Here is a 25,496-nt window from a genome sequence, read left to right as displayed (position 1 = left end):
CTCTCTCTCTCTTTGCAGTCCGTCTAGCTGTGTGTCTCTCTCTCTCTGACTACCTGACCGTCCATTTATAGCCTACCTCGTTGCACACACACACACACACACACACACACACACACACACACACACACACACACACACACACACACGGTTGCGAGGAAAAATGGGGGGGTTCAAAGAGGTGTGCCAATACACACAGATGAATACACACGGGAACTCCACTCACTGTTTGCTTAATCGCGCATGTGTGTGTGTGTGTGTGTGTGTGTGTGTGTGTGTGTGTGTGTGTGTGCGTGCGTGTGCGTGCGTGCGTGCGTGCTATCAGCCCTCCCGCGGACCGACATCAAACGCGGACTGTTTTCAGATGACCGTTTCAACAGTTTTAAGCATCATGACAGAATCAGCATCACAGAACATCCTAATCATCAATTAGGGTATTATAATCGGGCGATAGAACTTTTAGAAGGCCATCGAGTCCGTGCGTTAAAGCAAAGAGGACGCACCTTTGGAGTGGTAATGTTTATAAATTAGCCTACAACTGCATATTATAGCCATATATATTCGGACCTGAACGACAGACGTAACAATGATAACGTGTTGAAAAGTGACATCTCATTGGGCTATTTCACACTTTAAAACTCTGACAGCGATATACTTCTTCTTGCCTGTATAGCTGGGTTTTTTTCCCAGTGAGCCCACCGCACAGATAAGAATAGATTCACTGAATTTCTTTCTCCAAAAGAGATATATCTATTATATTAGGCTATACTATCCTATAGTTAGAATCGCCTATAGGCTATGTAATATACATTATTATTTTATTCAACATTATTTTATTTTATATTTATTTTACGCACACACTGTCTATATAGTGTCTACAATAACGAACACGTAGGCCTACCATGGTGGGCGTTTGGGTGAACCCCAATATAACAATAGATTAATATAATAGCCAAAAGCCTATATATCAAGATGATGGGGTGATAGGCCTAACTATGCACCGTTAAAAAGGCGTTAAATGAACATTGCATGGATTTTATTCATTTATTTCACGAGAGAGGAAAGAGATGGGACTTGGGGGGCATGCAGTAGCTATAGTTCTCTGATGATGAGTGAAGTCCTATCCTTGTTATCTATACAGAGAGTTATTATCAGCTCATGTTTGCTTCCTTAGTTTCCTCCTACCAACTCGGTGTCTCATTATGTAAAAGGTGACCACCAACTGGACGCTATTTGCATACCTGGGGGGGGGTCTCCTCTTTGATGCCCCCACCTGCAGGGTCCCCCCCACCCCCCGCCCGCAAATGTGTGTCGTACCAGCGACCCCCCAGCGGGTTCAATTAGGGATCAAAGGCCGCTAATGACGGAGTCAATGGGCTGAATGATCACAGATTAACACAACACTGTCTCATCTGATCTGCTGGCCCTTCCTATAAGGTTCCACTTTGTTTGCGCGTTTATTAGGCCTGCTTATAATAGCCTATATACTGCTGCTGTTGTAAAGCCATGATTTATAGCCTGAGATGCACTTTCGTATACACGCGGCGTCGCCAGCCACGCACGCAACACCTTCGTACGGCGTAATATAACGCGAGAGCTTGCGTGTGCATTCAATGTTTTGATGAATTGAGTTTAGGACCCCAACTCCTCTTATAGCAGCAGCAGACCTTGTATTGAACTGTAAATATATAGGCCTATAATGTCATTCTGCAAACTGTTAATAAATCAATCAATCAATCAATCAATCAATCTTCATCCTCGGACGGGAAATGAATTAGGGGCTATATCCCACGTCACACCAAAATAAAACAGACCTGCGTCTAATATGTATATAGGCCTATAGACTTCGTATTGGCTAGTAGGCCTAGTCTATAACCATCGTCAAAGGCCTATACCTACATATTGGACAATTTGAACATATCTAGGCGAATTTTATCAAGTCAAAAACACGTGGTTATAGGCTTACATGATGTATTTAATCAAAAGACAGCAGCTGACTCGATTTAGTTAGGAAGGAATGGCCTATAGCCCTATAGCTGAAACCATCCATTCATTTAAACTTTAAAGTAACTGGTTTCTTTCCAAATGGGCCTGAAAAACATCTATCAGGAGACCACATGGTATAAATATATTCCAATGGCCCCATCTTTTTCTAGGAAGGAAGTGTTTGCAACATGTGTTTAATGACATTGTAGGCTATTATGCTATGATGCAGTGAATAGCCTATACCACAATGGAAACAAGTCCCCTGACGTTTTGTGTTATATAGCTTTCACTGTATACCACGTGCTGTAAATACATTTCGGACTAACAAAAGTATTAAATCAATCAATCAATAAAAAATAAAAATGTCATTTTCGGAGCTCTATAACACGGACTGTGAATTAAACAGCCTCAAACAAATGCAAGGTAATTAAAACGAAGAGATAGGGACTATAATAGCCTATACACAACAAACACGACACATGGGTCAAGTTAAGTAACAGTGTATTGGAAAAAAAAAGAAATCTGTCTGAAAGGCGTATTTTTTTTTCTTTCTCCCAACTACATTAGAACACAAACACACACACAAATGAATTAACAGTCTCACAACATCTCCCGCGGGCACCTCCCTGAACACACAGGCCGGGCCTTTGATCTCCCCTAACGGGGTGATCTGGTTACAATGGAAGACAAACCTACAGCACACTTCATTAGGCGTCAATCAGCTCGCATTCAGGCCCATTCTTTGGTGTGAGCGCCTTTGTTTTAATTGTGCAGGCCCGGAGCCCCGCCGTGGTGTCAACCGCCGAGCCTTTGATAGTGGCCGGCATCAAACAGAACTGTGGCTTCAACCAAACCAGGCCGCTTCTTCAGCTCTTTGCAGTTCTCACAACTTAAGCAAACCGGCCCGGGCCCATGCCCGGGCAAAGTTGACAGTGAAATAATGCGCCCTCGAATCTGACCGCGTTTCGAATTTCAATGGGCTGCCATGCAGAGAAAAACTATGAATGAAGCTATATTAACGTGTCGTAAATAAACGGTGTGTATAGTTTATTCATTGTTCTTCTCTCCCCTTGCATTTCTGTCTGTCTGTCTGTCTGTTCTCTTTTTCTCTCTCTCTCTCTCTCTCTCTCTCTCTCTCTCTCTCTCTCTCCTCCCCCCCCCCCCCCCACCCCACACACACACACACACACACACACACACACACACACACACACACACACACACACACACACACACACACACACACACACACACATCTGTTCAATATACCCATATGCGTAAAAACATTTCAAACACCCAAGGGTAGGCAGTGCACCATCCATGCACAATAAGGCATCACCAGGCCCTGGGAAAATGCACGGGCACTCCCCCCAAAAAAGTGCATTCCCAGGCATCTATATTATAGTAGGCTATATACTGTCTTCTCACCCAAAGTGAGAAGACACTCTTTTTGGTGCCAAGTCTTCCCCGAAAAATAGTTCCCACTTCCCAGATATCCCTATAGTGCCCACACGTCAAGTATTCCTTGAACCACGTACCCATGTTGTATATATTGGCAAAAAAAATGTGAGTTTATGTGTATAGATTGGTTATTTTTGCAAAAGAGATTTGGTCTATAGAGTCTAGAGAGCAGAGAGGGGTCCCGGACGGCGGACCCCTAGGGGGTCCCGGACCCCAGAGTTTTATATGAGATTTATATTAACCACTTAGATTATAGCATCCCTATAGGGGAACATTAACGATCACAACACCTTGCACAACAAGTCGTTGTGAGCTTGTACATTAGCTATTTTCGGGAAAAATATAGTTTGGTATATGGGAAAGGGAGCAAACCAAGTACAGGGCCAAAGGTCAAGTTAACTATACCTACTGAGGGTCTATATAAAATCTATGAAAAATCAGCAGACAAAATCATGACAACAAACACAATTTGTTGGGCCGAACAAATAATTAGAAAAACAACACTTTTTTTTGTTTGGTTTTCTTCTTTGCAATTATTATTGTTTGTTTGTTGTTGTCATGATTTGTCACGATCCGAGCTGGCTTTGTTCGCGGCTTATACAGATCTTTAAATAAATACTTTTTGAAATGTCTATGGGGAAAATGAATGGGGAATAATTTCCTGGGCCTGACGTCGTCATGAAAGGGGGCGGGACTGCGACGCTCTATAGTCAAATAGATTAGACGTTTTCCCGGGATCCTGAGGATTATATCCCACCCTTTTCACATTGGCCTGTCATAGCGCCACCAACAGGTGGATTTTTGCAAAACACATTTTGCCTCAAATCAAAATGCCTCAAATCATCCAATTGCCATCAAAGGCGTATACGAAGAAATGGCACCCATTTCACATTGGCCTATTATAGCGCCACCAGGAGGCCACAACCTGACCCGGAGACCTTTGTCCACTCATTGTATATGTGCGTGGCAAAAATGGAATGTTGACAAAAATGTACACTATACAAGCCAACATCTGGTTGTGACCCTTAAACCCATTCTGACCTGAGATCAGAGTCATACGAGGTTTCCACTGGACACACACACACTGGTCTGATTAAAAATGGAGAGGAGGTCAGAACATGAGGCCATGTCGAGTTTCATCATCAGAATAATCAATAATACAAGTTCAGGTTGACATTTATAGAGGCTTTATTGTAAAAAAACAAACAAACGGAAGGCATTTCGATAGAAATGGCTGGACCACCATAGAAAAGCAGCAGAACAACATCAATGACAACAGGTCAAAGTCCTGTATCACGTTGGCATGCAGCATCAGACACGCGCGCACACACACACACACACACACACACACACACACACACACACTTCTATGGAGCGCGTTGTGAGCTTGTACTGCAGATCTGCCATTTTCAGGCATGTATAATAAGGCAGGACGAGTTTTGTGGAGCAAATTAACAATTAGACCTTATAGACGGGGCTTTCAGCTTCACCTGCATAGCTGAATGCTGCTCAAGGGATCCCGACTGAGCGTTTAAGAGGGTGGGGGTTATGTGTGCCTTGCTCATGGACACTATATATATACCATTTCCTTCCATAGGAAGTGAAGCGAGGGAAGATGAACTCGGTTCAGAGATATGGTTTAGTAGAGAGAGAGACATACATTATCCACACGTATCACGTTTTCGCAACGTTGCCGCAGTGGAATAAAACATGGCTCTATTCCAAGTTCTCGTGTTCAACCCACTGCTCTTAACCCATTTTGGGCGCGGGAACCCCTTTTGGTGTCAGCATTATGTTATGCTTTAGCTATTGAAAAATAGCAGATCTACAAGCTCATAGCGCGCTACGAGCTTGTAGGTCTGCTATTTTTGAAAAGTCGAAGAACGACCGACATGGAAACATATAGCTTTTTCAGAAAACTGTCAAAGACATTTTTAGAATCTGATCTCAGGTCAGAATGTGAAGACACGCGTGGGGGGAGATGAGGCTTTCTGTGACAATGAGGGACAATTATGCCATTTCTAAGGCACTCGGCTTCATTGGCAGAGGGGGGGGGGGGGGGGGGGGGCGTGTTGTACAGCCACACGGCCCCCCTCGAGAGACCCGGAAAATAAATCCCCGTTCATTTTCCTCATAGACTTTTCAGAAAGAATTTATTCCAAGACGTTTACGCCGCGGACACAAAGCCAACTCTTGTCGTGGCAAATCATGACAACAAACAAAAGATTTCGGGCCAAACAGAGAATTAGAAAGTAGAAGAAAAAAAAAACGGCAGGTTACAACACTTTTTGTTGTCGTTTTTCTTCTTTGTAATTATTTGTTTGGTCCAAAATATTGTGTGTGTTGTCATGATTTGTCACGACAAGAGTTGGCTTCGTACGACGCTTAAAAAGGTCTTTAAATAAATACGTCTACAGCGCTATAAACGCAGGAAGGCTGCAGGTGAAAGCTACCCCATTGTGGCTGCCGCTGTGATATTGGTGGACAATGACAATCAATCAACAGCAATAATAATAATAATAATAATAATAATAATAATATAACATCCACAACATAAAAGTTAACCATTCAAACATAAAACAGCATGTCAGTAACATAAACAATATCCACAATAGAAACCAGTGACTCTCACTTCATCAAACGAATGTTTTACCAAATATTATCTAATTTAACATTTGTGGAGTTGGTCACCTGACCAAAAGCGGTTAACAAAACTGGTCGACATGTTCTGTTGCCCCAACACGGGCAGAAACAAGGCCTTTTAACCAGGCTACTTACACACACTACAACTCGCTTACAATTCGCAAACCTGGCAACACTGTTCCGTGTTCTCATAGGCCCTCCAGGCCCGCCCCCACAGCTACTTTTCAGTCTCACAATCGGCCATCTTGCTTTTTACTTCGATGCGCGAGTGGACATTTAATGCAAATACATTAATTATAGCTCCAGCAAGCAAACACAAACACCTCAACTCCATCTCATTGTGAATAAGAATTCCGAGGGGAAAAATAATTTTTGGAACGCCACTTTCACCCAGTATGAAGCTAAATGTGGAAGCCGTGTGTGTCACACCAACACTGGTGACCCAGAGAATCCTGTGCCGATTCTCAGGCATCTGGCCTGAGGCACTGCCTGCGAGTTGGCTCTGCGTGCGCTTTTTCCAACTCTCACTGATTTATCCAGCTCACACGTCAATCACAGTCAGCAGCTCTCAGCCTGCACACACACGCACGTCTGTCTTGCGCACACGCGCACACACACACACATACACACACACACACACACACACACACAGAGACACAGAATAGGCATGCAGGCTAAGGCGAGTGGCAATTTAATGCAAATAAATTATTTATAGGTCCAGCAAGCAAATCATGATGGTCTGTAGGTCACAATCACATTCCGATTTGAGGGGTTGTGTTTTGTATGACATTTTGGCCAGTAGTTTTATATCTATCTCAGCTTTTGCCTGATAGCACACATGCTAACAGTGCTGACCACAACGTTAGCAGCATTTGATGACAGCTTGCCATAGCAACGTACAGTGTGCGCAGACCTAACGTGAGCTTCTGGGACAGAAACTTGCGTTTTCATGACAGCAGCAGCTGCTGCACCCTGTGATAGATACTGTGCTAAAGATGCTAAAGCAACACAAAACAACATCCACACGCAAAACAAACCAGGGACCAGGGTTGCCACATATCGTGGATGTGAGAGTGAAACAAGCAACCAGGTCTATAAAAATGTTAATAGGCCAGTTCAAAGTAGGTAAATCAGAAATGGTCCGGAAATTAGTCTTAAAATAATCAATTATAGTGTTGACTGTCACACTTTGTTGTCTAATGTTGTTTCAGAGCAGTGGAACTCAAACATTTCCATGTCAAGGACTACCAATAGATAAACAAGTCCAAAGTAGCTTATAATGATCAGACTTGGCAACACTGTCTCTAGGTTGAACGTTCGACTTTACAAGCTCACACATATGAAATATGTTTTTTTGAATCTTCAAACTGAGACATATTTGATGATAATACTGTTAGCACAGTCATCATACTCCAAGAGCATACAAATGGAACCAAATGGACCCTGATTTTCCCAGAGAGCAAATGGTATCAAATGGGGGTCTGTGGCCTAATGCATTTCAAACTGGGGCTTCTTGCTATTATATTCTCTGCATATCTTATCAACTTGGGGTGAATATTTCACCACAATACTTTACTGAATATTTCACAAGAATATAACACAAGAGTCAAATGTACGGTCAAATGTAATCACAATATAGGCTACAGATGTACATATTTATGACACAGTAAAATGTCGAAAATTAGTGCTATCCCCCCCCCCCACACACACACACACACACGACAGGCAAGGCTGTTGTTTGCATCGTTAGCAGGCAGCAGCTACCTTGCCACTGCTCTCTGTGACTGTAGTTGTTTCACCATGTTTGCGTATTTATGAGAAATAAAAAACACTTTCTGTTATTGCAACGACACTGGGATGAGCCCGGCGAAGCCGGGCGAAATTCTAGTATATAACAGTTCATACATATATACACGAATATACTTTGCACGGTAAAATCATTCCACCTGAAGCCACACCCACAGCTGTGGTTGTATGATAAAGGGGGGAGGGGTGATATTGTGATGTCACTATATCACTATTTTTCATTGGCACGTTTGACTGTTTCCGGAAGAAACCCTAAATACAAAGGGAAGACTTCATTGCACATATAACAACCACTCCAAGGGGTCTAATGAAGTACTGTCATCTCGTAAACACATTAAAAAAACTGGAGCAAAAAAAAAATCACGTCACTCCATCTTTAAGGTGACTAAGGGCCTGATTTGCAGTCCCACCCCCTTCCATGACGACGACAGGCCCAGGAAATAATTCCCCCAAATATTGTGTTTGTCGTCACGATTTGTCACGACCGGAGTTGGCTTTGTTCGAGGCTTATATTATAGATCTTTAAATAAATACTTGTCTATGGGGAAAATGAATGGTGAATTATATTCCATGGGCCTGTCGTCGTCCTGCAAGGGGGCGGGACTGTGACTGTGTTTTTTTTTCTTTCTTTCTCTATCATTTTTATCCCACGATTTCTTCAACCATTTTTTCACCCAAGTGTCAATTATCTAATGTCATCCTGGGCGCTTACACTTCCTCTGCCAACCTGGGGGGAGGGGGGGAAGAGACTGACCTCATGCTTCCTTCTATGCATGAGGAGTCCAAGCTGCTTCTTTTCACCTGACAGGGTGGGGAATTTCCCAGGCCTCTCGTCGGCTACATCTCATCGCTATACATTTACATAGATTTTTGGTCACTCAAAATATAATCAGTTAAAATATGTATTGTAATTGCACTTCTTAGTAGGCTATAGGGTGTGTGTGTGTGCTTGTGTGCGTGCGTACCAAGTTTATAATTTGATCTATCTAGAATTGTTTGAATTTCATTCTGTACTCTTGTGTGAATACAGCAACACGCTGCCCTCTTGTGGCCATAAAGGAAAACAGCCCTGTGCTGTGCGGCATGCTCTTTTAGAGTGACACAGGTGGTGTAGATAGATTTAACCAACTTATTAGAACACATGGAAAGGATGAAATCTTTCTCAAACAAAACAAAACAAGAGTGAATTCTGTCTTGTTTGAGGCATTCGGAACCACGTATAAAACAAGCCTTTTAAAAATGCAAAAAAATAAATAAAAATAAAACCTTTCCAATACACTCACAGCTTTCTAATGATATGATAAAGCATGTGGTTCCCCGAAGTGGGGTCCGGGGGACCCCCAGCCAGGGGTCCTTGAGGGAGTGCCTGGGGGTCCCCGGCTAAATGATAGATATAGGCCTAGTATAAGAATCACCAAAAGGGACCCTAATGGGTTTGGTTCCATTTGTACACTCTCGGAGTTAAATGAACTTGCCATTAAATGGGAGCCTGTATAGCCTAATGCACACTGGGGGGGTCCTTGAAAATCTTCTCTTACGGGGGTCCCTGGAATATTATTTTCAAATGGGGGTCCGTCCATGGGGGGCTAATACGTGTCAATGTGGGGGTCATTGACATGAAAACGTTTGAGAACCACTGTGATAAATAAAATAATGGAGGGATGACTGAGATATATATAGAAGCCTTGTATCTCCACATCTCAACTTTGTATGCTTTTCTTTTGTACAAAACTTTGTAAGTTAATGCCCTCGTTTGACATACAAGAGTGTCGAAGAAAACCAGCGAAAATGGCCGATTTACGAGCATTATAACAATAGACTACTTTACACAGTAAAATCATCTTTTTTTGTTTTTACTCAGTCTCTGTACAAATGCAACAAAGAGAGCTTATATAGATCGGCTATTTTCACTATTTTATAGTACTTTGTTTTAAAAAAAGGAACAGTTTTGGAAATACAAGGTTTCCACCCCGACCGTGCACGGCGATTATGGGAAATCGTTTCAGTGTACTACAAACCTGTGTGTTTATTTGTGTAAGAAAGTAACACGGCGTACAGTATGTACAATTCACAAACATCAACGCGGCCGACAACAGCAATATCACTATGCACGAGAACACGAGATAATACAACACAGAGAATAATCTGGAAAGAAAAGTGAGCGTAAAAAATAAAAAGGCATCGTCGACGATAACGGCTCCTGGCAGCAAAAAATAGCGAAAAACAGCAGATCTACAAGCTCAACCCAGCAGCACTCTTTGTCTACTGGAGATGCAGGTGTGACAAGTGACGACATGGATTTAGAAACAAATTTGTTCAATTGCAAAATGCTGTGTTTTTCCCAGTTCTGGAGACTTTCGGGGAAAAAAAAGCTATTCTCCTGAATGCTGCCTTCCGGGCATGGCATGGAACGGAGTGGCACTTGCATTTCTTTCACCATCAGTAGACGCTGCAGTCGTTGTCTGGAGAGGGCAGTTTGTTCTACAGACGGGTAAAAAGGGCCCCCTTTTTGATGTCTATGAGTGCACGACGCGTCCCAGGTTCTCAAGCTGGGGGGCTATTAAAATACTCTTGAAACATTTGACACAAATCTTCTTCTTTTCAGGATGGAGGCTGTGTGTCCGTGTGGGTCAAACACATTCATTTAGGGCTCCTTTGAAGTGCAAATGTTTGAGAATGAGAACCACACCGACCGCACTGGCCCAAAATCCCCCAAAGCACTGCATTTTTGCCTCCTCCTCGACTTCTTCCTCAGCAGTGCACACCGTCGTCCTCCAGCGCCAAATCCGAGGAAATGGGTATTCGCGTCCCCAGAAGCATGTTTTCATTTGTTTTTTTTAACGTCTATACCGTTGCGGAAGTGTCTTCAGTCAGGGGGGGGGGGGGGGGATGCGTGACGGTGACGTTGGAAGTTCCCCCCCCCCTCCTCCTCCTCCTCCACTACGACAACCAATCCGGGCCCCAGCGATCCAGCCGCGTCCCGAACCAACCGCAGACGCTTTCGGAAATGACGCGCAACTTGTGGAGTCAGGGACGAAGAGTCTGTGGGGGCCTCATGGGGGCCCCCGGGCCCCCCCCCCATGAGGATTTTCGGGGGAATCCCTAAAAACTCCTCTTGGACCTCTCCTCTCCCCCGGGCCGTCCAAGAGGTGTTAAAATTGACCTGCACTGAAGACAGTCAAGGACACTGTCCAACACCGCCCTCCGCTGGCTAAACCAAGCAGCAGCAGCAGCGGTGGTTGTGTGGCTGTGAGACCTTCACACAAGACAAGCCGCGGGGAGGCGGGGCTGTGGGGGAGGCGGCACGGGCCCCCATGAGCACTATGAAAACTATTCGTCCCTGTTAGTGGAGTGGAGTGGATCGGTCCGAACCCGATTGATTCCTCTGAAGTTTTTAGTATACTGTCTGGGGGTATTAAGGCTACTGGCAGCAACAACAGATAAGCTTCATATACCCCCCGTCCCCCCCCCCCCACGGCAGAGAACCCCCGTATAGCACGCGTTCCTCTCACGTCCCGCAGGGGCTGATGGGTAAACAAGGCTCACTGTGAGAAGTGCTGTGTGCGTGTGTCAGTGTAACGTCTCGTTCGGTCGACATCACGCAGAGTAAATATGAAAAACAAAAGCGCTGTGAGATTCCCCGACCGCCTTCATTCCTGCTGGTGGTGTCACCAACTGGTATACCAAGACAGTCGCAGTAAAAAAAAACAAAAAAACATGAAATAAAATACGATAATGTAGAAACAATGCACTTACTGGCTCTTACTGCCCTTATAGGACACTTTGGGGTGTTTCAAAGCGCCCCCCGTCAACTGTTTGTGTGTCACCTTAATTAGGACTGTCCCACCACCAGGCAAAAAGAGTCTAAAAATCCTTGTCCCACCCTGACATGTCGTCCGGGGGCGGCTCGTCTGCGTCCTCTGGGAAGTTGTCAAAGTTACTGGTGTCTGTAGGAGAGGACACCTGGGGACAAGATGACGATGATTAGAACACACAGTACTAAAAATAGTACATTTACTGGTGTCTGTAGGAGAGGACACCTGGGGACAAGATGACGATGATTAGAACACACATGAAACTAGTACAGTTACTGGTGTCTGTACTCTGTAGGAGAGGACACCTGGGGACAAGATGACGATGATTAGAACACACATGAAACTAGTACAGTTACTGGTGTCTGTACTCTGTAGGAGAGGACACCAGGGGACAAGATGACGATGATTAGAACACACAGTACTAAAACTATTACAGTTACTGGTGTCTGTACTCTGTAGGAGAGGACACCTGGGGAGAAGATGACGATGATTAGAACACACATGAAACTAGTACAGTCACTGGTGTCTGTACTCTGTAGGAGAGGACAACCCATGAGGACAAGATGACGATGATTAGAACACACTAGTACTAAAACTAGTTACTGGTGTCTGTAGGAGAGGACACCTTCGGACAAGGTGATGATGATGATGATGATTAGAACACAATACTAAAACTAGTACAGGCACTGTGCAGTACAGGTAGTAATAGTTTTGCTAATGCTGAGATAAAATGATAATAGTAATAATAATAATAATAATAATAATAGCAGATGAGAAATAATACATATCGTGTTAATCAGCTGTCCTTTTCATTTTAAATTACAAACTTGAATAATTCCACTTTGAGTGAGCTGTCTTACATCAGGTATGATGGGAGGAGTCAGCGTCCCTTTCCTTAAACCGTCCCAGTTGAACACTTCAAACCACCTGAGAGAGAGAGAGAGAGAGAGAGAGAGTTTATTGACCCACTAAACAAATCAAATGAATAAGAATATTAAGAGTAATACATGTGTCGGATCACCAACACTACACCGGCGCAGACTACAGTTAAATAGAAATAAATAAGAAAATCAAACAGTGAAGTGAAGTGAGGTGACCTCACTAAACCTCAAAGTAAACAGCAGCAGCAAACAGCGCTTCCAAACGCCAACACTTAAAAAAAGAAAATCACATGCAAGGAATTTCTTACCAGGAAGTAGCTCATAAAATGTCTACGGTGGATCTTTCATTTACGAAACACTTTACAGATTGAAAGAGGATAATTCAAGCTTTCCCTACACAGCTGCAATGTTGGGAGATTTTGACATCGTTTAATATAATTAGATAGGACTTTTCTGTTTGGATGAATAGGCTGTCTATGGGAAGTATCACCTACAGTACAGTAGGTAGCACCTTGCTGGCAAGATGGCTGAATAGCTGTTAAAACAAAAAATTCTCTTCTTCTCCATGCATGGCATATCTTTTTTTTTTATCGCAAGCTAACATGTGTCCATTTTATTTGAGGGTCCATGACATGAAATGTTTGAGAAGCAACAAGCTGTTTTAAACCCATTTTGGGGGCGGGAACCCCTTTTGGTGTTAGCAATACGTTATGCTTTAGCTATTGAAAAATAGCAGATCTATGTTTCTATAGAAACATAGCTTTTTCAGAAAACTGTCAGGATGTAGAAGACATTTTTTAGAATCTGATCTCGGGTCAAAATGGGTTAAAAACAGACAATTTCTCTTCTTCTCCATTGCATGGCATATCTTTTTTTAATTGCAAGCTAACATGTGTCAATTAACCCATTTTGATCGGGAACCCATTTTGGTGTTAGCATTATGTTATGCTTTAGCTATTGAAAAATAGCAGATCTACAAGCTCATAGCGCGCCACCGAGTGGCGCGCTACGAGCTTGTAGGTCTGCTATATTTTAGAAAAATCGAAGAGCGACTGACATAGAAGATTTTCTTTTAAATCTGATCTCAGGTCAGAATGAAAACTGTCAGGATGACATTTTCTTTAAATCTGATCTCAGGTCAGAATGGGCCAAGCGACGAGCTGTCCATGCGTCCGTGAGAAGCCGTGTGGACTGACTTGTGCTTCTGGATGTCCTTTACTCCGTTCTTTAGGTTGCCCAGTCTCTCTGAAGGGTTGTCTCTGTCGGCACAACATAACAACATCTTAAAATAGACATTTTAAATACAATGAATGTAAAAAATCTGTACGTTTCGACTCTGAGCATGTTGTGTGAGCTTGTAGATCATCTATTTTCAGTATTTGCTGTAAAAAAAAAAGTATATAGGGCTTAAGTGCTTAAGAAAAGGCCTCTGTACCATATCTGCCGGTGAACCTTCATATATGTCTTTCTCTACGTGCATGTCTGTCTGTGTTTGTACGTCTGTCTGTCTGTGTTTGTACGTCTGTCTGTCTGTGTTTGTACGTCTGTCTGTCTGTGTTTGTACGTCTGTCTGTCTGTGTTTGTACGTCTGTCTGTCTGTGTTTGTACGTCTGTCTGTCTGTGTTTGTACGTCTGTCTGTCTGTGTTTGTACGTCTGTCTGTCTGTGTTTGTACGTCTGTCTGTCTGTGTTTGTACGTCTGTCTGTCTGTGTTTGTACGTCCGTCCGTCCGTCCGTCCGTCCGTCCGTCCGCCCGCCCGCCCGCCCGCCCGCCCGCCCGCCCGCCCGCCCGCCCGCCCGCCCGCCCGCCCGCCCGCCTGCCCGCCTGCCTGCCTGCCTGCCTGCCTGCCTGTGTGTGTACCTGTCTACCTGCAGAGCTTCTTGATGAGGTTGGCAGCGTTCTTGTGGATCTTCTTGGGGAACTCCACCATGTCGATGCCTCTCAGGATGATGTTGTACGTCTTCATAGGATCAGGACCCGTGAATGGAGGACTGGAGAGAGAGAGAGAGAGAGAGAGAGAGAGAGAGAGAGAGTATAGGACAGAGAGGAACATTTGACCCAGGTGGTGAGACCGATTCAAAGCGGCCACTAAGGCCACCTTTTTCCACCAAAAGAACTTCGGTTCAGAACCAGTGCCGTTCCGAAACCTTGGTGCTTTTTTTTTGCGAACCGGTCGCGAACCGGCTGCATTTCCAACAGATTGACGGCCGGTTCATTTGGTGGCGCTATTTATACCTAAACACAAAATGTTGAAAAAGGAGAAGGATCCGTCATGCCCGCAGACGCCCCGAGGGCGTTGCACAACACGGACCGATGTGAGCAGTATCCACGAGGTTGTGACGTCAGGGTTACAAGTTATTATAACGCCCCGCGAGTCTCCGCTGGATTCTGGATCGCGATGCATCCGCGTACATTTGGATCGTTTCAATGTTTGCGTTGGCAATTAATGTAAACGTATTTCTGTTCAAAGATATGGTTGATCGCATCGAATATCTGTAGCGTGTGTCGCTGTGTTCTGCGTCCTCCCAAGTTCCAACCCACTGACAAGTTCCAACCTATACTGACACACCCACTCGTATCGTCTCGGTTCACAAAGCGCTGCGTGTAAAATTACAAAGCTGAACCGCCGTTTTTGTGGTTCACATTGGGAACGAACGTTTATAGTTCGGAAACCAACTCATTTTCAGTGGAAACACTCTGAACTGGTTCAATATTTAGCAGGGAGAAAGAATAAGTGACCGGTTCAACCCCCGGTGGAAAAGGGGCCTAAGTGGTGACTGTCAGCGTCTGAAATGAATGCACACCAAGTTAAAGGGCAGCAGAGTCAATAGAGTTAATGAATTAAATCTCGAAAGTGTGAGAACTACCGATTTGTAGAATCAGCCTCAGGTCTTAACCCATTCTGACCCGAGATCAGGTTCAAAAAATGATTTTTCAAAAATAGCAGACCTACAAGCTCGTAGCGCGCCACCTCGGTGGCACGCTACGAGCTTGTAGATCTGCTATTTTTGTGTACGACTCAGTTCTAACGTGTTCACTATAGGCCCCGCCCACCTGCCGGTCAGCAGCTCAAACATCAGGATGCCCAGGGACCAGTAGTCGGCCGAGAGGTCGTGACCTTTGTTCAGGATGATCTCCGGAGCGACGTACTCCGGAGTCCCGCAGAACGTCCAGGTCTTCTTCCCGAAGCCGATCTTCTTGGCGAAGCCAAAGTCCACCTGAACGACCACACGCACCACGCAGTACGGTTTTTAGCACGAGTATAGGCAAAAACATAAAGGCAAATAACTGCTAAAGTGAAGTGAAGTGAAGTGAAGTGAAGTAAGAGAGTAGAGTAGAGTAGAGTAGAGTAGGGGAGGGGAGGGGGAGGAGAGGAGAGGAGAGGAGAGGAGAGGAGAGGAGAGGAGAGGAGAGGAGAGGAGAGGAGAGGAGAGGAGAGGAGAGGAGAGGAGAGGAGAGGAGAGGAGAGGAGAGGAGAGGAGAGGAGAGGTATACCAGCTTGGCGTATCCTCTGCTGTCCAGGATGAGGTTCTCCGGTTTCAGGTCTCGGTAGATGATCCCTTTAGAGTGAAGGTAGGAGAACGCCTCCACCACGCACGCCGTGTAGAACCGTGTGGTGGAGTCCTCGAATGAACCCCTGCACAGTGCACAGTGCACGCACACACACACACGCACGCACACTCCCGTCAAGCTCAGCAGATTGGCTGGAATGCCTGTAAATATGGTGTGTGTGTGCGCACACGTGTGTGTGTGTGCATGTGCACGTACCTGTCTCTCAGTATGGTCCACAGCTCTCCACCCAGACACGCTTCCATCAACATGTACAGATATTTACTGTCCTTAAAGGTCCTATACAACCTGGCGCACGCACGCGCACGCACATGCACGCACACACACGCACGCGCACACACACACACACACACACACACACACGCGCACGCACGCACGCACACGCAAACGCACACACACACACACACACACACACACACACACACACACAGTGTTTTGATTGGACAAGGTTTTTTGTTCTTTTTCTGACATTATAATTGGCTCATATGTGTCTTGTTTGAGAACTATTGATTTAGAAGGCAGTTGTAGAATCAGCATCAGGTCTTAATGGCTTAATATAAAATACAAAAAACGGCAAATATCTAATTATAATACAGGCACATTTTAGCTTCTTCTGGGTCTGGTTTATCTCCCTTATTAGAATTTCCTGTGGGGTTCCCAAAGTGGGGTCCTTATGAGAGTTCCAAGGGGTCCCCAGCTAAATGATAATTAGGAACCAAACGCACGCTATGGGTCTGTAACTGAGAGAGTGTACAAATGGACCCTATAACGGGTCCATTTGGTTCCATTTGTACACTCTCAGAGTTAACCCATTCTGAACGGGAACCCATTTTGGTGTTCGCATCATGTCGTGCTTTAGCTATTGAAAAATAGCAGATCTACAAGCTCATAGCGCGCCACCGAGTGGCGCGCTACGAGCTTGTATAGGTCTGCTATTTTTGAAAAATCGTAGAGCGACTGACATAGAAGACATTTTTATAGAATCTGATCTCGGGTCAGAATGGAAAACTGTCAGGATGTATAGAAGACATTTTTTAGAATCTGATCTCGGGTCAGAATGTGTTAAATGGGGCACCATGTTGCCTTGAAATGCTCAAGGTGGTCCTTGAGATGAGAATGTTTGAAAATCACTGCTAGAGCCGTACACATCTTCTTTCATGGGGGGGGGGTCCTTGGCATATATTGTTTTCAAACGGGGCGGTTCGCGAGGCTATAACGAGTATATATCATTTTGGGGGTCCTTTGACGTGAAACAGTCTCTAACCCATTCTGAACGGGAACCCATTTTGGTGTTATAGCATCATGTTATGCTTTAGCTATTGAAAAATAGCAGATCTACAAGCTCATAGCGCACCACCGAGTGGCGCGCTACGAGCTTGTAGGTCTGCTATTTTTGAAAAAATCGAAGAACGACTTGACATTTTTAGAATCTGATCTCAGGTCAGAATGGGTTAATCAGACCAGTGTGTGTCCCAGTGGAAACCTCGTATGAATCTGATCTCAGGTCAGAATGGGTTAAGGGGCTACTCTATACCTGACGACGAAGTCGCAGTGAGCCTCCGTCATGATGTGCTTCTCGGAGCGGATGTGCTCCTGCTGCCTCGTGTCCACGATGTGGCGCTTCTTCAGGATCTTCATGGCAAACGTCTTCACCTCCTCGTTCTTCAGCTGCACCTGGCACGCACACACACACACACACAACACACACACACACACACACACACACACACACAGAGGGGAGGGCGTCAATACCGTGACGCAGAAGACAACGCGATATGTGCAGGGCGTCATGCGCACACACTCCATTTTGGAAAAGAACTCCGGACTTCCCTATATACTTCCTTCACAGGTGTTGCCGATGATACTAATGATGAAGGCTCTGTTCTTGAGAGGGTTATACAATTAAATGGCCTCGTATATACGAGTCTATAATTAGAGTTCTGGGGCCGGTCTTTGAAATAAAATAAAAAAGCTTGAGAACCGCACCTGCACACTAAATGGAACAGAGCTTTAATTAGTATATCATCGTCGGTGACAGTATTGATCACACTATAAATCCGGAGATGCCTATACAGTATACAGGTCAATCCTTTTGATTTGGCACGCTCATTAACTTTCAGATATGCATCGGCTTGTGTGTGTACTTTGTGTATACCGGTATGCTTTCTGTGTCTGTGTGTACTGTACGTCTGCGTGCTTGTGTGTCTTCTGCGTACTGTGTGTGTGTGTGTGCGTGCGCGTGTGTGTAAACACATTGCGTCGCAGTGATAACAACCTCCATAAGGCGTGTTTACATGTTGCTCCCCCCTATGGATATGAATAACCTTGACCTCTGAACTGTCTGCATATAGACCATATGACACAATCACTGTCCACGTGCTCATAGAGAGAGAGAGAGAGAGAGAGAGAGAGAGAGAGAGAGAGAGAGAGAGGTTATAGTAGAGAGAGAGAGAGAGAGAGAGGGGGGGGGGTTAGAGTAGAGAGAGGAGTGAAGGTGAAACTCTACCGTTTTCCTAAAAAAGAAGGAATTACTGTAGGCTAGGGAACCCCCCCCCCCCCCCCCACACACACACACACACACACACACACACACACACCCTGCCAAGGTGGGAAGGATTTCCCAGAATCCCCTGGGAGATATTTTTAACTCTCCTTAGAGGGAAAACACGAGCTGTATACACAAACATCCATCCATCTCCACAGCACCTATACATATTCACACACACTGAGCTCGGTGTCTTGCTCAAGGACAATTTGGACATGAAGCAATAAGGAGGAGGAGGAGGAGGAGGAGGAGGAGTGACAGGGAGGTCGACCCGAGGACCTTTTGGCTTCCCGGACAGACTGCCACTCTACACACGCGCTAGTGAGCTGCCCCCGTTTGTCCTTCAAGGATAAGGTTCAAAATAGATCCTGAGGCATTCTGGGATATCCTTGGCAGGGTGTGGGGGGGGGCTGGGGTTGGGGGATCCCTAGCCTGATTCACTGCTATGCAATTGAATATGTTAATCTGTCCACGCTGGGGGATTCCTTCAGTCCTGTGTGCGTGCGTGCGTGCGATTAGCTGAAGTCATGCATCAGCGTTGCTTGATTCATTGAAAACTTCCAATGTAAAGCAACGCATCACACACATTTACATAAAAGGTAAATGCTCCAGTCGCATAACAATATGTGTGGGCTATATATGTACTGTATGTTTACAGAGAAAGCAGGGGAGGGGTGTATAAGTTGGTGGGGGTATATAGGAATCTATATAGCAGTTATAATTTGAGTTCAGCGATGATCTTAGGTCCGTTTTAAGTATAGGGATGTGCCGATGAGACATTTTGGCCCGATATCGATATCCGATATAATTAATTATTGCTGTTATGGCCGATAACCGATATCACCGATGTCGATATTATGATCTCATTCTGTATTGAAAAATTAATAATAATTTGGTCCATTCTGAAAAATACATGTAACGGGGCGTCTGCACTGCAGGCTTATAGGCAAGTCAGATTTAACTTAAATACCTTTTATATTTAATATTGTGAGCTTGTAGATCTGTTCAAGCTGTTACTGTGGGCTTGTTTATCTGTAAAGACAGACCGATTAATCGGACCGATTCATTGATTTGTCTGATTGATTAATCGAATTAACCGATTAATCTAAAAACAACTCAAACCGGCAGATATACCGATGTGTTTGTCGATTTGTCGAAGTGTGGATATTTTCATCATAAAACTATGGTGAAAAATGTTCACCGACTACTTCTTTTCACTGACGAAAACTAAATGAGAACTAAACTAGAAGAAGTTCCCCTCGGGGCACGGGTCTCCACATGCAGGTCAGGTTGTGGCCTCCTGGTGGCGCTATATAATAAAAGGCCAATGTGAAATGGGTGCCATTTGTTCTTTCCTATACACCATTGATGGCAATTGGATGCTTTGAGGCAATTTTGTTCCAGAAATGTGTTTTGCAAAAAAATCCACCTGTTGGTGGCGCTATATAACAGGCCAGGACAGGACAGGAAGCCGTTCACATGACTGCATCATGCCACTGTTGTTTTCGTCGACTAAAACTAAGACGAAAAATGTGCGTCGACTACCTTTTTTCACTGACAAAAACAAATGGAAACGAAATGAAAACTAAGCTACGATGACTAAAACTAAGACTAAATATACTGTAAATTTCGTCGACAAATAAAAACTAGACTAAAATGTTAGGAAGGGACTAGTGGCCAAGAGATCCAGTATAAGTCATTTTACACTTGGTTGCATGCTGAAAACAGCTGATCTACAAGCTCACAACATCGGCTATTTTCAGCAAGTGTAAAAACACTCATTACGACGGCATCAACACCCGCCAAAATACATTTGAGTTGACTAAATCACCTGTAGATTTAGTCGACTGATATCTTATGACATTTAGTCGACTAAAACTAGACCAACACTAAGACATTTCCAGGTGACTAAAATGTGGCTAAAACTAAATGAAGTTTCAGTCCAAAGACTATATGACTAAAACTAAAATTTGCTGCCAAAAACAACCTGCTGCATGCAGAGGGGGTCGAGTTGCCAGCGTTGGCCTTGCGTAAAGGTAACCGCATCTCAAATGGAATCCCGAGGGAGTCGTGTAATCAAAGTATAGAATGCTGTAAAAGTATCACCCTTGTATAGGCTACTCGTTTCACACGCGGCATGCTTGACATATACGTGCTTCACATGCAGGGATTAGACAAACACGTGCAGTATCTATTATAACAAGTGTAAACATGTCACGTGCGAAAAAGATGTGCCCACAAGCCAATGAAAACGTGTGCGCAGTAAGATGTGCCCACAAGCCAACATGTGCGCACCCCGTCTTCTAATTGGCCACACTATAGCTCTCAGCTCCTCCCCCTAGGGCCGCGAAATTCTAGTACTATACACACACACACACACACACACACACACACACACACACACACACACACACACACACACACACACACACACACACACACACACACACACACACACACACACACACACACACACACACACACACACACACACACACACACACACACACACACACACACACAATAAAGCTAAGGTCTTAACACAATTTTGGCCTTGGACGTGTGTACACGTCTTTTCTAATCAAACCGCAGGTGGCCTTGGACATCTTCAGGGCTTTTTTATTGATATAAAACGAGAAAAAAACCAAAAAAAACCCCCATTATCTCCTTCTGCACCGTACACCGTACTCCTTGCTGTTTCGCGCATGCACGCTGCATGCCGTTCACGTCCTTGTTTACGGCTCAGAAAGAATGGCTCGCATAACTCCTATAATCTAGGGAACTCTCCATGGTTTTCCGGCCACCAGAAGGACAATGTTCCGTCTTCATTTCATTTCTGACTTCAGCGTGCATCTCGTTTGGAATATAAATGCTTCTAGAGAGACTTCAGCATTTAGAATGGAAGATTATGCCTCTCGTTTTTTTTTTTGAGGGGGGGGGGGGGGGACAGAAAGGGGGGGGGGGGACCTTTCAGAGTAAAACCTGCCATATCTGCTGGCACTCTAAGCGCCTATATTTTGAAATATGCTGGCGCATCCGTGGGTTTAACCCATTTTGACCCGAGATCGGATTCTAAACATGTCTTCTACACGCCGACAGTTTTCTGAAAAAAGCTATGTTTCTATGTCGTTCTTCGATTAAAAAATAATAATAGCAGACCTACAAGCTCGTAGCTTGTAGATCTGCTATTTTTCAATAGCTAAAGCATAACACAATGCTAACACCAAAAGGGGTTCCCGCTCCGAAATGGGTTTAAGTCATGTACACACCATCGCAATGAGAAGTGTCTGAGTCTGATGACCGGTGGTATTTTGTACGGTGTGTCCCGTGACGCTGGATGACCCTATATGGGGTATATGTTGAATTGGCACCAGAATTCGTCGGGAATGGAGAGCATTTCATTCACATTTTTGTCCCTAAAAATAGATGAGAGCGAACCTGGAAAAATATCTGAACGGCAGCGCGCACCGAGAGGGAGGGCGGGTAGAGGGTGGAGTGAGTGATAATGTTTCCTTCACTTGAATGTCAAAGTCAATGTCAAAGAGAACAAGACTCACATGTAAAACCCTGCGTGAAGGGGTGTGTTTTTTGTATACGCTCATCCTGAGGTCACGCACGGTCGCCATATTGCACTGCGTTTCAGAAACCGGCGCATGGTTTCCCACTATAGGAACGTCGTGGGACTGGACAGAAGTCAGTTGGGAAAAAAATCGAATTCCACATTCGACCAGGGGAGGCGCTATAATGGGCGCACGACTTCCTTGGAAAACATGGAAGCGGCCGCCGGCCGCTCTATAGTCTATAGTTGAGTTGGGGTGTAATCTGGTTGGGTCTATGGTCTAGTTGCATGACTACCTTTTCACACAGTTCCTCCAGTGCGTACACCATATCAGACTACACACTGTGTGTCTGCAACGTGTGCGTGAGAGAAAGAGTGTGTGTGTGTGTGTGTGTGCACACGCATTCGTGCTTGTGTGCGTGCGCCAGGTTGTGTTACTAGTGACATTAAGAGCAGGACAGAATGTTGGCTTCACTGACTCCAGTTTTATGTGGATCCAAAATCTATTAATACCTGCAATTTTTTGATATGGCTTTACTGCAGCGTGAATTCATATCAACAGAATGATTGACGAGGACAGAGAACAGGTCCGGCAGAGACGGTAAATGAATAGCTTGACCTTTTCTTAACCCATTCTGAACGGGAACCCATTTTGGTGTTGGCATCATGTCATGCTTTAGCTATTGAAAAATAGTGTGGCGAGTGGCGCGCTACGAGCTTGTAGGTCTGCTATTTTTGAAAAATCGAAGAACGACTGACATTTTTTTAATCTGATCTCAGGTCGGAATGGGTTAATCAGACCAGTGTGTGTCCGCAGTGGAAACCTCGTATGAATCTGATCTCAGGTCAGAATGGGTTAAGAGTGTCCGGGAATCAAAAGGTCCCCCGGCTCGATTCCTGCATGGTTCCTCCTTTGCTTTGCGTCGACGTGTCCTTGAGCAAGGCACTTGACCCCCTGACAGCTCCCGGTGAGCAGGTTATCGCGGTGGGTTTCAACCCTTTTCATTTCAAGGCCCGTTATTTATTCCGCCTTTGAGCCACGGAACCACCGTTTGATGTTAGTTAGTTAGTTAGTTAGTTAGTTTCATTTATTGTCCACGTGTGGAAATTCATCTTCGGTCTCAATCAGTAAAAAACAAACGGTTACAACAACAGCAACAACACTTAACACAATTATTTTCTCATGGCAAAAAAGTGCAGGACAACAGTGGTAGATACATTGGAAAACAAACAAATCTAGCGAGACATGGTATCATTTAGTGCCTTAATGGCATTTGGTATGAAAGAATTTTTAAAAATGTTACGGTTAGCTCTTGGTACTTTGTACCGTCTACCAGAGGGAAGTAGTTCGAACTCCCTGCATTGTGGATGAGGGGGGTCGTTTGCTATCTTGATAGCTTTTTTACGAAGTACCTCCTTGTAGATACAGCCTACTTGTTGCTGTCACTTCCCAATTATTTTTGAGGCTACGTTTACTATTCGCTGCAGCTTGCTTCTTCCTTTTACATTTAGATTGCCAATGAGATGAGATGAGATGAGATGAGATTGATCGAGCCTCTCAGACCCACAAGCTAAGAATATTTTTGTTGTCGTTGGATAATTCCATGCCGTTGCAGGCAAACGATCAAAATGACAATTATTCCATACATTCTCAAATTTTGTAGACTTCTTGTAAAGGAAGTAATGCAGATGTTTGACAATAATTAAAACTCTAAAACGTGTGTAAAATGTCACGCTCTCAAGAGTTAAACGTCTATAAGGGTATAAGGGACCATTTAGCTGGGGGGGGGGGGGGGACCACCTGGGACCGTCCTATAGGCTAGTGGTTGAAAACCACTAGCCTATAGCGCATGGTTTCCTCTGCCGTCAGTGTGCGGATATGTGTAAACATATTGAATAGAACGCACATCGAACCTGATTCCAAGATGGCCTCCCTGAGCAACTGCAGATCTACAAGCTCATAGCGCGCCTACGAGCTTGTATAGGTCTGCTATTTTTGAAAAATCGAAGAACGACTGTGACTTTTTTTTTTATAGAATCTGATCTCAGGTCAGAATGCGGGTTCATCGGACCAGTGTGTGTTGTCCAGTGGGAAACCTCGTATAGAATCTGGTCTCAGGTCAGAATGGGTGTAAAACAGACAAAGACAGGACAGTGAGACGAAAGTGAAAAAGACGCATATCGTCGTACCAGTTCGACGCGCCCGAAGCCTCCGACTCCCAGCGTGTCGATGATGTTGAAGTCCACCAGCCGCAGGTTGGAGAAGAAGGCGTTCTCCGCCTCGTACCTGGCATGCGAACGAACACACACAAAAAACGTCACACGTCGTCGTTTTATATACTTCATTATTTACGGTCAATGTGTACTCTTTTTTGCACGATATAGCTTCCATTTAGTTCGTCAGTGGGAAAAAAGGTATAGTCATAGAATTAGTCGACGGAATCAACACACCTGGTGAATTCTGGAAATGGGTTAAAAAAAAAGAACGAGAAAGATGAGTTGTTATTTAGTCACAAATACTTTTTATGCGTTAACTGCTTGAACCCCAACGCCCCCCTTATTCTTGGCATTATAAAAATAGCCGGTTTACAAGCACACTGCAGCGCTCGTAAAAATTGGCTATTTCTGGCCCGAAGAGATTCGCTGTGAAAGTAAACAAGAGGCAGAGGAAGAGAGAGACGTATACAGTCAGTCGGACACTCGGGGTCTGGTTTCTCTCCATCAGAAGAAGATAGAGGATTTCAGTGGTTAAATATAAATATATAAACCACTTTCAAACCACGTTGCGTCGCTATAGTGGCATATATGGCGAAGTAGAATAGGGCAGTGAAAGAAAAGAGAGAAGGAGAGAGAGAGATGTTGTAACTTGTATCACATACAAATGTCAACCAACAGGTTGCTGCATGATTTAGAGAATATTAGAAGAGAGAGGAGACAGATGCAGAGAGAGAGAGAGAGAGAGAGAGAGAGAGAGAGAGAGAGGAGAGAGAGAGGACAGAGCGGAAATTTGACCCAAGTGGTGAGACAGATTCAAAGCAGGTCACTATAACTGGTTTAAAGAGCAGCACAAATCCAATTAGCATCCTATCCAGATTGGAGTCGCATTGTTTGTATATAAGCAGTCTGAACAGCACATGAAAACGTCTACACACGGACACTGAGTTTTTTGCGAATCAGATTCTCTACACCACATTCCTATAGCCTCGTTTGAGACTGCGTCTAGACTCTAGACT

The 25,496-nt window shown here is 44.5% G+C and overlaps 1 protein-coding gene across 4 annotated transcripts in view; it reads right to left on the bottom strand.

Annotated features, from left to right (window-relative positions):
* Positions 1-7,882: 7,882 nt before the first annotated feature.
* prkg1 (protein kinase cGMP-dependent 1) overlaps positions 7,883-25,496 on the bottom strand; it is a gene marked incomplete at its 5' end in the record, with an annotated part of 198,903 nt that continues 181,289 nt past the window's right edge. For all 4 annotated transcript variants that reach the window (XM_080788787.1, XM_080788789.1, XM_080788788.1 and 1 more), the window contains 9 exons: positions 7,883-11,856; positions 12,569-12,635; positions 13,786-13,848; positions 14,458-14,580; positions 15,644-15,807; positions 16,085-16,226; positions 16,358-16,447; positions 17,694-17,833; positions 24,454-24,550. In XM_080788787.1, the coding sequence (XP_080644913.1) occupies positions 11,758-11,856; positions 12,569-12,635; positions 13,786-13,848; positions 14,458-14,580; positions 15,644-15,807; positions 16,085-16,226; positions 16,358-16,447; positions 17,694-17,833; positions 24,454-24,550 (985 nt within the window). In that variant the 3' untranslated portion in view covers positions 7,883-11,757. The remainder of the gene's footprint in view (positions 11,857-12,568; positions 12,636-13,785; positions 13,849-14,457; positions 14,581-15,643; positions 15,808-16,084; positions 16,227-16,357; positions 16,448-17,693; positions 17,834-24,453; positions 24,551-25,496) is intronic.

This window comes from Protomyctophum bolini (assembly GCF_963924005.1).
Source record: "Protomyctophum bolini genome assembly, chromosome: 18".
NCBI lineage: Eukaryota > Metazoa > Chordata > Actinopteri > Myctophiformes > Myctophidae > Protomyctophum > Protomyctophum bolini.
This window is presented reverse-complemented; position numbering and strand designations above follow the sequence as displayed.